This window comes from Saimiri boliviensis, chromosome X, assembly GCF_048565385.1.
Source record: "Saimiri boliviensis isolate mSaiBol1 chromosome X, mSaiBol1.pri, whole genome shotgun sequence".
In the NCBI taxonomy this organism is placed as follows: Eukaryota; Metazoa; Chordata; class Mammalia; order Primates; family Cebidae; genus Saimiri; species Saimiri boliviensis.
Window position 1 is genome coordinate 18,738,307 of NC_133470.1, and position 16,845 is coordinate 18,755,151.

General features: G+C 38.4%; 1 protein-coding gene across 1 annotated transcript in view; it reads left to right on the forward strand.

Moving 5' to 3' along the window:
* Positions 1-16,845, forward strand: part of MBTPS2 (membrane bound transcription factor peptidase, site 2) — a 109,659-nt gene that overhangs the window by 51,528 nt on the left and 41,286 nt on the right. Inside the window, exon 12 of the mRNA XM_010334866.3 lies at positions 12,795-12,971. Within this exon, the coding sequence (XP_010333168.2) occupies positions 12,795-12,816 (22 nt within the window). The 3' untranslated portion in view covers positions 12,817-12,971. The remainder of the gene's footprint in view (positions 1-12,794; positions 12,972-16,845) is intronic.

Genomic DNA, 16,845 nt, shown 5'->3' on the forward strand with positions numbered 1-16,845 from the left:
ACTCTTTTCTATCAAAATTGTTCCTATTACATAAAGCAAGACCTTAATTGTTTTTAAATTCTTGATTCTAAAAGCAGCCTTCAGTTTTCATTCATATAATCTATACCTGAAAGTCATTGCAGGCCTTGAAAAGAAGTCTTTTAAATGAGGCTCCTGTGCACTTGCTACTGTCTTGGTAATGGCTGGTTTATGGATGAAGAAAGAGGACTATCATGTTGTCTTTCATTAGTGTCTGACAGAAAAGTCTGCTGTAAGTTAGGAATTCTTGGAAGAGAATGTTTTAACTATGACATTTGGTTCTTCTTGACCTTTTGCCCTAGTGCTTCCTCCCGTGTTTGTTCTCTCTCTCTCTCTCTCTCTCTCTCTCTCTCTCTCTCTGGTACTAAGGGCCAGATAAAATAGGCTTGGAATTTAGCCCAGTTTTTGATTGGTTAGCCTCATTCCACTATTTCTTGCCTCTGATCCCATTACACTACAGTTAAAAGCCACAAGACTAGATGACTGATTATCTAAGCCACTTTTTTAACAGCTTTATTGAGATATAATTAAATCTATAAGGTTCCCTCTTAATGTGTAAACTTTAAAATGTTCAATTCCATGTAAACTATTTTTCTCTTAATGCCCGAGCAAACAATAGTATGCATATGCTTTTGTGTAATCTAACCTTTTAAGTAAATGTACATGTGATAAAAGACTGGAGGGAAAAATGTGTTTTAGTTATTTCACAACTATTTTAATTCTGTAATGGTTTCCAGAAACGTAATAGAGTTGAGTAACAGTTCTTTTCGAGCATGTAAATATACTTTCTTTGAGACAATAAGCCTTTTAAATCAGTGCATTTGCAAGCTACTCTTGCTGTTGGGGCCATACTAATTTGAATAATCCATTGTATATTTTACCGTACCATGACATATGAATTCAATGAAAGGAAACCCCTCTGTTTCAGAACTCAGTGCTACAATAGGTTATACTCAGGGTGGAGGTAGGGAAAAAATGGCTAATTACGAAGCAGGTTATATTGCATAATTTAATTTTCCATTAAAGGGAGGAAAAAACACCCATGCTAGTTTTATTTAGCTGAAGATTGATGGATAGTCAATAATTGTCCCTTCTTATTAACTGAATGCTTCTCAAACTTTTCTACTGTTGTGCTCCTGGACAGTGTAGAGGAGGGAAAACCTAGTGGGATCTAAGAGTGGAACCCTGTAATTGGCTCTCCACAGTATAAGATTGAACTCTCACTTTATCTTCAATTTATGTAGATTTTACATCTCATTAATCTAGTCAGGCATCCTAAAGCCAATTCTCTTAAAGATATGTAACTCTAAACTGTAAATAGTGAAATGAGAAAAATAAAGATCATGTATATTGTCTTTAATTACAAAGTAAATATAATGTATGTGTAATGTTATAAGGCTGCCTGCTGCCCTTTATCAAGAAGCTCCCCTTTATTTGGAGTATGGAAACACATACTTGATTTCCCTTAGCACTGCTAGATTGCTCTCCAAAAATGTCTTTTTATAACTGATCCTCTTATTGGCAAGACATGAGGGTTCCAAGTTTGCCCACACCCTTACCTCCACCTAAATTATCTGACTTCCATGTTCTGACAAATCTATTGGGTTTAAAATGAATTTCAAAAAGAAAAAAAAACATTTCATTTTAATTTGCATTTCTTAGATTACTAACAAAGTTGCACGTTCATATAGTTGTGTACCCCTTTGGATTTTTCATTCAGCCACTTGCTTATCGATATCCTTTGCCTAGTTTTCTATTGTGTATCCTAACTTTTTCTATTGATCCATAGAAATTTCTTGTGTATTCTAGATTGGAGTTCAACAAATTATGGCCTGCAGGCCAAATCTTGCTCACTGCCAATTTAATCAACTTTTATTGTATTTTATTGGAACACATTCATTCATATATTTGATGACTGCTTTTGTGCTACAATGGCTGAGTTGAGCAGGTGCAACAGAGATCATATAACCAAAAGCCTAAAATATTTGCTTTGTTTTACAAATATTCAGAACAACCCATGTTCCCAGATATCAATCTGCTTACAGAACAACCTGAGTCCTAGGTATCAATCTCTTATACATTTTAGATGCTGCAAATAATTTTCTCAGTCTGTCACTCATCTGTAAATTTTGTGTATGAGGTCATTTGTTGAACAACAATCTTTAGTTTAATATAGCAAGATCCGTGGATTTCCTGAGTTGTTATTCATGTTTTGTGGGTCTTATTGAAAAAGTCCTGTCCTGTCACAATAGTATTCTCTTACATCTTCTTCTATTTGCTTTAAAGTTGTACTTTCATGATGAGATCTTTAATTTCTGGAATATGTGATATGAGGTAGGGAATCCAGGTTTATTTTTCTATATAGATTTAACTATCCTTAAAATAAACATAATAGTATTTTTCTTTTTAAGACTATTATATGAAACAGCTTACATAAAGTAGTTAATATGGTGCCTGGGATGCTCACGTCGTTACTGGTATTATGAACTTAAAGTACTTATTTTCAGAATGTAAGATTAGGACTTAATTTGCCCTGAACTCTCAGTCTGTACTGGTTTTAGATGTTGCCTCCTTTTGATATGCCTTCTAGGCTTCCAGTGCCTTCAAGCTGGTTCTTATTGTCCAGAGTATCTTGCAGGCCTGAGCTCTTTTAAGCATTTCTTCCCCCAATCAAAATGGACCAACAATAGCAGTCTTTAAGTGAATGGCTACGGATTTTGCCTTCTGTAACTAGTCAAAATAACCTGTGTTCATTAGTGTGTTTATTGATAGTAACATAGACTGACATTTACATCTAGTCTTATGAAAACAGTATATTAAATCAGAAGGAAGTACTATGACAAACCAATATAGGATAGAATTTAGGATAGGATGGCCTTTGAAGCCACCAAATTGAACAATAAAAAGCGTTCTACTCTGCACATGGTCTGGGATATTATATTTCACAATAATATTTTTTACATGTTCTTTTTTTATTATACTTTAAGTTCTGGGGTACATGTGCAGAACGTGCAGGTTTTTTACATAGGTATAACACATGCCATGCTGGTTTGCTACATCCATCACCCTGTCATCTATGTCAGGTATTTCTCCTAATGCTATCCCTCCCATAGCCCTCCACCCACTCCTATCTCTCTCCTAGCCCCCACCCCCCTGACAGGCCCCAGTGTGTGTTGTTCCCCTCCCTGTGTCCATATGTTCTCATTGTTCAACACCCACTTATGAGTAAGAACATTACCTGTTAATATTAATTTGCATTTTGTTGTTGTTAGAAAAGAGGCTAAAGTTTTAATTTTTTTATTTTTTGAGAGACAAGGTCTTGTTCTGTCACCCAGACTGGAGTACAGTGGCATGATCATAGCTCATTACAGACTTGACCTCCTGGGCTCATGCAATCCTCCCACCTCAGCCTCCTGAGTAGCTGGGACCGCATGCATGCACCACCATGCCCGGCTAATTTTTTTGTTTGTTTGTTTGTTTTTGGTGAAGGTCTTGCTATGTTGCTCAGGCTGGTCTCAAACTCCTGAGCACAAGCTATCCTCCTGCCTTGGCCTCCCAAAGTGCTGGGATTATAGGCGTGAGCAACCATGCCCAGCTTAAACTTCTTTGTTAAAATGTAGGTGATTTGGTAGATTCCTTATCCATATCATTTGCCCATTATTCCCCTTCAGTGGTTGTCACCTTCTTATTCCTTTTCATTGTTGAGGAATCACATTTTTACAAAGGGTTTACAAACATATTTGACCATACCTTACTTTCTTTGACAGGTCCTTAGCTTTCATACTTTATTCCTAGCATTCTTTTCTTACCTTTGAACCACTTTGTTTCAATCTTTTAATGGTTTCTACTGTTTTTCTAGCCTTTATGTATTACCAGAAATCTATAATGGGAGGTAGCACTTTACAATTTATAGAACATTTCCTTCTCCAGTTTAGGGTACCCCTTTTCTGTCATAGAAATACCTAGAAAAAAGAAGTTAGAACAGAAGGAGATCAATCATGTAATTTTTTGGCTTTTATAGAAAAAAAAATTCTTATCAGAAAAGAAACACACTTTAATCAAAGAAAACATGTTAATGAAAATAAATTGTGATTTATTGAAAACAGAGTTGCATTATGCATAAACTGGTAAACCAATGTTTAAACTTGACAATGTATTACAAACACTTTTTATGTTATTAATGTTCTAATGTTATTTCAGTGGTCATATAATATTGCAGTGTTAAATATGCTGTAATTTAATCAACCCCTATTATTTCTAATTTTGCAATATTATGAATAAAACTGTTAGGAATATCTATGGTTTTTTTCGACAATTCTAGAAACTCTTAGGAAAATCCTAAAGATGACTTTCTTGAAGCAAGAACAGTTATATATACAGTATACTTTTAAATTTTTTTTCTGTTAATTGGGTATCCAAAGATGGCATCTTGTTTTAATTTGTACTTTTTGATTTTTTAAAAAAGTTGAATATTTTAAAATGTGTTTATTGGCCATCATGTTCGTTTTCTTAATCCACGTCCTTTGCCCATTTTTCATGTGAGGGATTACCTTTTCTGCTTTTCCTTGTAAGCTCAGCTCTACCATTCGACTTGTTAATATATTACAACTCCATTTAAGTATAATGCTCATTTTTGTTTTCAATATTTCATGGTTTGTCTTTTTTTGTTTACTACCTTTGGTGATATGTTTTGAAAGTCTTCCCCCTTCCAAGATTTTATGAATATTCACATTTTCTTGTAATAATTTGGGATCTAATTTTTTTAAAAAATATTTAACTCTTTAACGCACATGGAATGTATTTTCATGTTCATGCAAAGTAGGGATATAATCTTATGTTTTGTTTTCCTCAGATGATTGGCTAGCCATCTAAAAGAGATGGCTAGTCTTGAAAGATATTTCATATGCGCCAATAAGAGGCATAAATTTACATTTTTTGGAAAGAATAAATATAATGAATAAAATTACCTCTCATTTGAAAACTAATTACTATTTATATGAGAGGCAACTATTTATTAATTTACTTTTACAATTCAGTAATACAATGAAATGAGTATATATCTCATGTTTTCATAAGAATAGAAATCATTTTTTTCCTTTAGGTGGCTTTATTTTTTATGGAAATAGCGTTTCTTATTCCTAAACAATATAGACTAGCAATCTGGAAATTATTACCCTTAATCTATATTATTATCTAAAGGTACTGTTTTTACCACCTTCTTAATTAAAATATTGTTTGCTTCATAGATTTTCAAGCTTTAATTCTATCTATGAATCATTTAATATTCATTTTTAAATATTAAAAAGGCAATCTGTCTTTGGAACAGATATCCTGACTTTAAAGTAAGTATTTTATCTTCATCTGTTTTAGTTATATGATTAAGTATGGAACATTGCATTTCTTGATTACTTGTTCAATACATGCATTAATTTTTATTGTCATAATTTAAATCATGAAAATTAGGGGTAATACAGATACTATGAATTTGTATTTTATTATAAGAGTAAAACCATTTTTCTATTTATAATAAATGACCAGTTTAAAAGAAGTTGTTTAGCTGTGCTTTTTCCCTCTTTGAAATGTTTTTCTTCTGAGTTCACTGTAGTTACTTTTTAAGCTTGCCAAATTTTAGAATATGACTCTTACAAATATGTTACACTAAGAGATGCCTGTTGGCTAAAAAAAAGTTCCATTTGTTACGCTGATCTCCATTCTTTAATCACTGGAATCAGTACATAAAGTCTTTGATTCATTTAACAAATGTTATTACACACTTATTATGTGCCAGGCACTGTTCTAGGCTCTGGGGATGCAGCAGTAAATCATAAAATTTTGCTTTTTTGTATTTTGTAAGAAAAAAATGCCATTTGTTTTTAAACCAATAGATATATGCTGAGAACTCCTATGTGTTAAACAAGCACATGGTGTCAAAAAATTAAGCTACAAAGGTTAGCAGAGCCCAAGTCTTAGAAATATGTTAAGAAGAGTGTGCACTTTAGCATCATTGCAAATAGGAAGTCATTGAAAATTTCAAGCAAGATTTGCCTTTTGGATGGATCATCTCAGCTAAAGGTAAAGCATGGGTGGAAGAGTAGCAAGTCTGGCAGCAAATAAATCAGATAGAAGACTATTTCACAGCCTGGCATGGTGGCCCACGCCTGTAATAATCCCAGCACTTTGGGAGGCTGAGGCGGGCAGATCACCTGAGGTCAGGAATTCGAGAGTAGCCTGGCCAACATGATCAAACCCTGTCTCTACTAAAAATATGAAAATTAGCTGGGCATGGTGGCAGGCACCTATAATCCCAACTACTCGGGAAGCTGAGGCAAGAGAATTGCTTGAACCTGGGAGGTAGAGGTTGCAGTGAGCCAAGATTATGCCATTGCACTCCAGCCTGGGTGACAAGAGTGAAACTCCATCTCAAAAAAAAAAAAAAAAAGACTATTTTAGTAATCTTCAACAAGATATTATAGTGATGGAGAATACAGTGGTGGCAGTAGAGATTGGAAAGGAGAAGAGAACAAACCAAAAGTAGACTCCATTGTATTTGATGGTTAGGTGTGTATTAGGTTCAAGGAGTCAAGAAGGCAATGAAATGATGGAAATGCCATTGACAGAGCTAGGGAACATCAGAAAAGCTGTTCAATTTGGAACTCTTTTTTTTTTTTTTTTTTGGAAATGTAGTCGCACTCTGTTACCCAGGCTGGAGTACAGTGGCTCCATCTCAGCTCACTGCAACCTTCACCTCATGGGTTCAAGTGACTCTCCTGCCTCAGCCTCCCAAGTAGCTGGGATTACAGGTGTGTACTACCATGCCCAGCTAATTTTTGTATTTTTAGTGGAGACTGGGTTTCACCATATTGGACAGGCTGGTCTTGAACTCAGGTGATTGGCCCCCTTCAGTCTCCCAAAGTGCTGGGATTATAGGTGTGAGCCACCGATTCAGCCTCAATTTGGAACTCTTGAGTTTGAATGCCTGAGAGACTTCCAAGTGGAGATGGCAAGTAGGCAGTCATATATACAGATCTGGAACTTAGGAGAAATTAGTTGGAGATGCCATTTGTGACCTGATGCACCCCAAATACTTGGAAGTGCATTTTTTCCAGCAAAAATACAGAAGAATTAAAATAAAAGGGTAAGTGTCCTAGCATGAAAATCTCAGGAACACCAGCATTTAAGTTAAGAAAAGTACAGGAAGAGGAAACAAAGGAGCTTCAGAAAATTAGAAGGAAAACCATAAGAGTTTGGCATTATAGAAAGGAAAGAGAATGTGTCAAGAAGAGGGGGTGTTCATAATATGAGATGTTGCTGAAAGAGAAATGATGTAGGATGAGGACTGAAAAATATCCATGGATTCTAGTAGAACAGCAGTCCCCAACCTTTTTGGCATCAGGGACTGGTTTCGTGGAAGACAGTTTTTCCATGGACCAGAGGTAGGGGATGGTTTTGGGATGATTCAAGTGCATTACATTTATTGTGCACTTTATTTATATCATTATGACATTGTAATATATAATGAAATAATTACACAACTCACCATAATGTCCTGAGCTTGTTTTCCTGCAACTAGCCGGTCCCCCAGCTAGGGGGTGATGGGAGACAGTGACAGGTTATCAGACATTAGATGCTCATAGGAGCATGCAACCTAGGTCCCTTGCGTGCACAGTTTACAATATTGTTCACACTCCTATGAGAATCTAATACTGCCACTGACTTGATAGGGGACAGAGCTCAGGTGGTAATGCAAGAAGTGAGGAGCAGCTGTAAACACAGATGAAGCTTCTCTGGCTCACCCGCTGCTCATGTCCTGCTGTGCAGCCCCGTTCCTAACAGGCCATGGACCTGTACCAGTCCGTGGCCTGGAGGTTGGGGATCTCTGTAGTAGAAGAGTTCATAGATGATCTTGAGAGAGCAGCTCTAGTATGGCAGGAGAAGTTGAGCCAGGTTGGAGTGGATGGTGGAGTGGGTGGGGTGTGTGCAGGTAGAGACTGCAAATACAGAAAATGCCATCAAGAATTTCAATTTGGAAGGGGAGGAGAGAAAAACTGGGACCTAGTGAAGGATGTAGGAGAAAGTTATCATTATTTTAGCAATAGGAGAGTCATGTGCATGTTTGGTGCTAATGGAAAGGACTCAAGATAATTGAGGGAACAGATGGGAGCCAGGGCACGAGAGCCTTCAATAAGAGGGGTACCCTTTCTAAAAGAGGGGGGAATTGATGCAAGCATAGTTTTCTGTAGTTTTGATGGAGAACCTCATGTGGCTCTCCATCAAACATCACTTGAGTAGTAAATGTCTAGAACACTATTTTGCACCTTAGAAATATTTGAGTAGACACTTTAGAAATCTTTGCTGAGTAAGACAGAGTCCTCTCATAGTTGCAAGAAGCTTAGCCAACATCATTTCTAGGTTAAAACTGCCAGCAAAGAGGTACTTGAGGAACAGGCACAGGGTGCTCAGCTCTGGGCTAATAGCATTGAACTTCCTGATTTTGAGAATGTTCTATGTTTACTTAAGTTCTCAGGCAACAGAGGCTGAAGAACAGCAGTTGAACGGATTTAGAATGAGTCATTGTGTCGTTAAAAAATATTTTGGGCTGAAGGAGAAATAAGATTTGGGTGGGAACACAGCTAAACCATGTCATATACCATCTTACTTGGGGATTTTGTTTTGTTTTGTTTTGTTTTGTTTTGTTTTGTTTTGTTTTGTTTTTGAGACAGAGTCTCACTCTATTGCCCAGGCTGGAGTGCAATGGCATGATATTGGCTCACTGCGACCTCTGCCTCCCGGGTGCAAGTGATTCTCCTGCCTCACCCTCCTGAATAGCTGGAATTACAGGCATGCACCATCATGCCCAGTTAATTTCGGTATTTTTAGTAGAGATGAGGTTTCACCATGTTGGTCAAGCTGGTCTCAAACTCCTGGCCTCAAGTAATCCACCCACCTTGGTCTCCCAAAGTTCTGGGATTACAGGCGTGAGCCACCATGCCCAGCCAAGTTCCTGAAACCTCTTATCTGTCTAAAAGCAGAATCTACAAAAAAAAAAAAAAAAAAAAAAATACCAAAAAACAAAAAAACCTCAATTGCCCTAAACCCCTCCCTGAGAGCAACTTAGATGGAGATAAGAAGTTGGCACCACACCCAAACAGACATTGTCACAAACTCATATCTCCCATCTATTCTCCTAAGGGTTCATTTATCTTTAAAAATAAAAAATCATTTTTTTTTTCTATAAGTGCCCTTCCCCAAACCCCTTCTAAGAAGTTATTTGTTCTCCCAGAAGTGCCCTCTGACCCTCCCCATCCCCAATTAAGGTGGTATGCAATATAGTTTAGCTGTGTCCCCATGCAAATCTCATCTTGAATTGTAGCTCCCATAATTCCCATGTGTCATGGGAGGGACCAAGTGGGAGGTAATTGGATCATGGCAGCAGGTCTTTCTCATGCTGTTCTCATGCTAGTGAATAAGTCTCACAAGATCTGATGGTTTTATAAAGGGGACTTCCCCTGCACATGGTCTCTTGCCTGCCACCATGTAAAATGTGCCTTTGCTCTTCCTTCGCATTCTGCCATGATTGTGAGGCCTTCCCTAGCCATGTGGAACTGTAAGTCAATTAAACCTCTTTCCTCTATAAATTACCCAATCTCAGGTATGTCTTTATTAGCAGCATGAGAATGGACTAATATAGTATATAAGCCCCAAATTCTAACCACCTCCTTGAGTCACATTTCCTTGTGAATTTCCATGCCTACCAACATAATCAAATGCTGCTTTATCTTGTGAATCTGTCTTTTATCAGTTTAATTTGCAGGGCTCCAAGGAAATAACCAAAGAGGGTAGTGGAACAGTTTGTCCTCTCTGACAGAATAAAGGGGCATGATGTTTGAAGCTTACTTCCAGATGGTTCTGAGAGAATGAGCTAATAGAGCAAATGTGGCAAAACATTAACAGTTGTTGAATCTGGGTGAAGGATTTGAGGGAGTTCTTTGTACTCTTCTTGAAACTTTTTTTGAGATTATTTCCAAATAAAATTATCTTTAAAAAAGAACAAGTTTCTGCATTTATTCATCATCTCTGCCTTTTTATTTTTTTATTCTATTTCCACTTTAACACTTTTTTTATTTCACAACTTCCTATGAGTGGAAAGGATGAAGAATTTGAAAGAGCTACCTTTTGGGTTTGTGCAAAATCTCTGTGTCTTAATTTGTATCTCTGTAAAATCAGGATAATATCTTCAAACATTTGCTACATGAAATGAGATGGGGATACAGTAGACCCTCAATAAATGATATTCCCTATCCTTCTAAGACCAGTTCAAGTCCTGTTTCCCTTATGAAGTCTTGCCTCATCATTCCCATGATAACTTATTTTATCTCATACGATACATTTAGCTAAATGACTTTCTCATACATTACCTCATTGAATTATGCCAATAATCTTAAAAGTTAGGTTATCATTTTCTCTATGTCACAGGTGAGGACACTTAATGAAGTTAAAAGATTTGGCTAAAATCGCAGTCGGTCATCAGAAATAACAGAATGAAAACTCAGGTTCTTTTAGCCCTAAGTTGTATTCTTTATGTTACACCACAATTTGATATTTGTCCTTCTCAAGTGTTTTAAGTGTGGCAAAAATATACCTAACATAAAATTTACTGTCTTAACAATTTTAAAATGCACAGTTTAGTGGTATGAAGTGCATTCACATTGTTATGCAACCATTCCCGCTATTCATCACTAGAACTTTTTCATTTTGAAAAACTGAAATTCTGTACCTTTTCAACACTAACTCCCCTCCTCCCTTCCTCCTAGGCACTGACAACCACCATTCTGCTTTCTGTCTGTATTAATTTGACTGCTGTAGATACTTCATATAAGTGGAATCAGGATAGGTGTGGTGGCTCACACTGTAATCCCAGCACTTTGGGAGTCCAAGGAAGGCAGATTGCTTGAGCCCAGGAGTTTGAGACCAGGCTGAGCAACAGAGTGAGACCTGTTGTTTACAAAAAAATCAAAAAAAATAGCTGGGAGTGGTGGTGCACACCTGTAGTCCCAGCTGCTTGGGAGGCTAAGTCAGGAGCATCATTTGAGCCCAGGAGGTCAAGGCTGCAGTGAGCTGTGATGGTACTGCACTCCAGTCTCAGTGACAGAGCAAGATCCTACCTCAAAATAGCATAAAATAGGCTGGGTGCAGTGGCTCACACCTGTAATCCCAGCACTTTGGGAGGCTGAGACGAGTGGATCACCTGAGGTCAGATGTTCGAGACCAGCCTGGCCAACATGGTGAAACCCCATCTCTATTAAGAATATAAAAAAAAAAAAAAATTAGCCGGGTGTGGTGGCAGGAGCCTGTAGTCCCAGCTACTCAGGAGGATGAGGCAGGAGAATCACTTGAACCCGGGAGGTGGAGGTTGCAGTGAGCCGAGATCAGGCCACTGCACTCCAGCCTAGGCACAAGAGCAAAACTCCATTTCAAAAAAGAAAAAAAAAAGTAAAAATTTAGAACTAAAAAATAATTCTAAGAAATGAGAATCATAGAGTATTTGTCCTTTTGTGATTGGCTTATTTCACTTAGTATAATGTCTTCAAGGTTCATTTATGTTGTAGCATGTGTCTTAAGTTTTATAAACACTTGTGTTCATGGCACTCATGTACAACCTAATGTGTCTTATTTCCTTCCCTGGTTTATAAACTTCTTGGGGGCTGAAATCCCGTGCTTTCTCTTGGTATTGCCACCCTCACAGTACCTCGTTCTTAACAGCGCCCAATGAGGTCTCTTGAATGGATGGATACAGGCCACTGTATCCCCCTCCTGTACTTGTATACTCCAGTTTCATCCCTGCTCTCAGGTATTGGAGACAAGGAACTGGACAAGCATAATTGTTCTCTCTACTATTGAAAAGGGAGCCAGGCCAGGCACAGTGGCTCATGCCTGTAATCCTAGCACTGGCCATGGCGGGTGGATTGTCTGAGCTCAGGAGTTCAAGACCAGCCTGGGCAACATGGTGAAACCCCATCTCTACTAGAATACAAAAAATTAGCTGGGCATGGTGGTGTGCGCCTGTAATCCCAGCAACTCAGGAGTCTGAGACAGGAGAATCTCTCGAACCTGGGAGGCAGAGGTTGCAGTGAGCCGAGATTGTGCCATTACACTCCAGCCTGGGCGACAGAGCGAAACTCCATCTCAAAAAAAAAAAAAAGAGAGAAATGGGAACCAGACAAATTAGTGAGATTCCCCAGGTTGGAATTATGGCAGGCAGGTGAACTTTGGTCAAGTAGAATTAGTCCCCTGCCCAGGGTAAAAACATATATGCAGTATTCTTCAAAGAGGGAAAAAAATCTTTTAGTCGTATAAAACGAGAGTTTGGTCATGGCTTTTTTTTTTTTTTTTTTTTTTCCTCTGAGACAAAGAAAAGAGGTCTGTCAAGACTAAACTTTTCAGGAGATCAATCATTAACCCTTGGTGTCATCTGAGTGCACTGGAAATACATTTGCCTTGTCTTGCGGTTTGATTGTTGAGTAATCCCTGTAAACATTGAGGGATAAAAAGAGGAGAAACGGAAAAAGAAATATGTGGGATCCAGGTTTTAGCTGTGCTGCCCACTGGTGACTTTCAGATGTGAAGTTTTCAGATCCCTTCTCCCTAGCATGCCGGTGCCTCCACCTCTATGAAGCAGCAGAGCTTCAAGGGCAAATGTGGCCTCAGAGGCCAGAGGGGAATATGGTCTCATTAGGGGCCGCCCAGGAAACTCAAAGGCCTGCATCTCTGTCTTGCAGGAGTTGCCGCTGGACCACATGACACCAGTCCCATTCTTGAAGCAGAACGTTCAAGGAGTGTGTACAAAATGCAGAAACCACCCATATCCAGGAAAAACAGCTATGCTTCAACCAGCCTAAGTCTACTGCAAGCAAGGGCACCCATAGGAAATGCACCTTGAGGGATTCAACCTAACTGTGAGTAAACACGTCTTGTACATTTTGTAGAGTAGTGATATGAAACAGATTCCAAATAAAATAACTGGAGGCAGGCTGGGTACAGTGGTTCATGCCTGTAATCCCAGCTTTTAGGGAGGCAGAGGCAGGAGGATAGTTTGAGCCCAGGAGTTTAAGACCTGCCTGAGCAATGTGACAAGACCCCATTCTCTACAAAAAAAAAAAAAAAAAAAAAAAAAAAAAAAAAAAACCAAGAAATAACTGGAGGCAGCCTGGAAAGAAAAGTTGTTTAACATACTAAATTATTTCCCATTAGCACATCTTTTTAAATGTGCAAGGTCTGTAGAGGTAAGATTACACACAGGATCTCAAAGGATCTGCCTTACTAAGGGGGAAATCAAGTTGGTTTTTATCCTAGCAACTTAATTATCATCCCAACATACTGACAGTTGTTTTACATAGGATGTAACATTTCCCATACTTGATTGTGTTTCTTAAGTTTCATTTTTAATTTTCAAATCAAAACAGGAAATATAGGTTGGGCACAGTGGCCCACACTCAGCTATAATTCCAGCACTTTGGGAGGATAGTTTGAGGCCAAGAGTTCAAGACCAGCCTGGGCAACATAGCAAGACTCTGCCTCTACAAAAAAAAATTTGTTTTAAATTAGCCAAGCATAGTGGCATGTATCTGTAGTCCCAGCTACTCAGGAAGCTGAGGCAGGAAGATTGCCTGAGCCCTGGAGTTCAATATTGCAGTGAGCTATGATCACACCAATATACTCCAGCCTGAGTGAGAGAGGAGGACCCTATCTCAAAAAACTGTCTCAAAAAAACAAACAACAATAAAAACCCAGAAAATATAGAGAAGAGGTAGCTATTTAGAATGCTTGTTTATAACATTACTATTTTTAGACTAAGGAACATTCTCCAAAAGTATGATTTTGCACACACTTTTGATTGCCTATCCAAAAGGATTTCTCTCTTTCCCTTCTGGCAGGGCCTGCTTCCCGTGAGAGGGGCTAAAAATGCCAGACACTCTCTTTCAGTCTCTTTGGCAGGTAGGGGTGGCCACGTGACCCATCTGGTCAAATTAATCTTTCAACCACACTCTTCCAAAAGGCTTTTAGAAAGATTTTTTCATAGTAATGAAAGCAAGAGATAGTCAAGAAGAGCTTTTTCCCCCCACCTCTTCCTTCCTGCCATTTCATAGGCATTTTATTTCATGGGAGCTGTGGAAGCTGTATTGCAGCCATAAGGCAGTAGACAAAGTGAACGTACAGTGCTAAAGATGGCAACATACAGGGATGGAAAGAAACTGGATCACTGATGACACTGTTTAGCTTGGGACCATCACCTGCTATTTTAGTCAGGGTTCTCTAGAGGGAGAGAACTAATAGAATTTATATACATATATATATAAAGGGGAGTTATATTATGTATTAGGATCCATTAGGATATAGATCCTAATACTTAATATTAACTATGTCTATTATAAAGGGGAGTTTATTCAGTATTAACTCACACAATCAAGAGGTCCCACAATAGGTGATAGAAGCTTAGGAGCAAGGAGAGCCAGTCAGAGTCCCAAAACTGAAGAACCTGGAGTCTGTTGTTTGAGGGCAGGAAGCATCCAGCACGAGAGAAAGATGTAGGCAAGAGGCTAGGCCAGTTCTGCCTGCTTTATATTCTAGCCACGCTGGCAACTGATTAGTTGGTGCCCACACAGGGTGGGTCTGCCTTTCTTAGTCCACTGATTCAAATGTTAATCTCCTTTGGCAGCACAATCCCAGACACATTCAAGACCAATACTTTGCATCCTTCAATCCAATCAGGTTGCCACTCATTAACCGTCACACCTTCTAAACATCTTCTTAGATAAAGTGATACAACTTTCTGTTGGATATGCCCCCTTTTTTTTTGAAACAGGGTCTCACTACGTTGCCCAGGCTAGAGTGCAATGGCATGATCACAGCTCACAGCAGCCTCAAATTCCTTGGATCAAACTGATCCTCCCACGTCAGCTCCCTGAATACCTGGGACCACAGGCACATGCCACCATGCCTAGCTAATTTTTAATTTTTTTTATAGAGACAGGGTCTTGCTATTTTTCCCAGGCTGGTCTTAATCTCCTGGGCTCAAGTGATCCTCCTGCCTCAGCCTCCCAAACTCCTGAGATTATAGGCGTTAGCTGTTGTGCCTGGCCAGATATACCACTTGTAGTTGGATATTGTTATTCACAGCTGAAAGCACCTTAACATATTCAATGTGATTTTAAATACAGTCCAGGAGGAACCTATTTTACACAAAATATTGACTAACTTTCTCTAAGATATTTGAAGGGTGTGTTCCTAAGCATAAGCATATAAAAATCTTTGTAACAATGACATAAAGGGAGTTTGCCAGTTTAAACACCCACAGGTTCTCCTGGCAAATGTCAGATATCACAGGGTCAGAAAGATTAGTTCATAATGTACTAGGAAAAACATCCTGCAATATATATGAAAATATACATTGTAAAAAATCTTTTTACCTAAATGTATTGGCACAAATATTAGAATACAATCTAGAAACAATTATTTAAAATTTTAAGAGTAAAGACAAGACTGCCAATCTTTATTAGTCAATGTTTTTCTTAACGGTTTCAGTTCAGATGTGTCCTTTATTCTGATTGTGATGGGACTTTTAGTTTGTCCTATTTGAAATGCCATGTAAATTTTCCAGATTGAAAGTAGAATTCACAAACAAAGTAGCTTTGAAATTGTTTCTGTGATGCCTTAGAAAACCTAGACATCTGACTTTATATTTTACTTGATAAATGGAAAAAGCCACTTGCTGATAAAATTTTGTTATTCATAGGTAATTGCATGAGTGAATTCATTTTTCTACTTGTTATTTTGCTAGAAAACTATCTTCATTAAAATTTTAGATTACTGTAATTTATGTGGAGCCCACACATTTGATTTACAGGTTTGGAATACTTATCAGTTGATGTCCATTTTATCTTTCCTTTTAGTTGCTGAGATACCCATCTTTCTCAGAATGTATCAGGTCAAGCTAAAAAAATGAAGTGAAATTAATATGAAAATATCTGTTAAAGGACATCAGTGTCCAAGCTCACCATCCTTTCTATCCGTCATTCATCTGAACATAGCCAGGGCTTATAGAATAGAAGTAAATATACCATCCCATGGGACACCTGGCAGTGTCTGGAGACATTTTTGGTTGTCACAACATGGCCCCAAGGTGCAACTGGCATCCTTGGTAGAGGTCAGGGATGCTGCTACACATCCTACAGTGCACAGGGCAACCCCCACAGCAAAGAATGCTCCAGCCCAAAATGTCAGTAATGCCAGGGTTAAGAAACCCTGTTCTACACCAAGCACCTTGATATCTTAAATACAACACAAACTGGTTCTCTGTTAGAATTCCTACAGAGGAAAGAATAGATTACTATCATTTTACAGTCATCTCAACAATTGAAGTCAGGGGAAGCCTTGGTTCTTATAAACCACAAAACATTAGTTTGAAGTCTAGCTTGTAGGTATCGTTTGTTTTGTATGAGGAATTCCTTCTTTTGATGTTATATTTTCTTTCACACAAAGATAGGACTTACATGAGCCTTCCTTTCTGTTGCTCCTTTTCTTTAAAAAAAAAATTGTTTTATGGCTGGACGCTGTGGCTCACCCCTATAATCCCAGCACTTTGGGAGGCCGAGGCAAGTGGATCATCTGAGATCAGGAGTTCAAGCCCAGCCTGGCCAACATGGTGAAACCCCGTTTCTACTAAAAACACAAAAATTAGCTGGGCAGTGGCAGGTGCCTGTTATCCCAGCTACTCGGGAGGCTAAGGCAAGAGAATCACTTGAACCCGGAAGGCAGAGGTTGCAGTGAGCC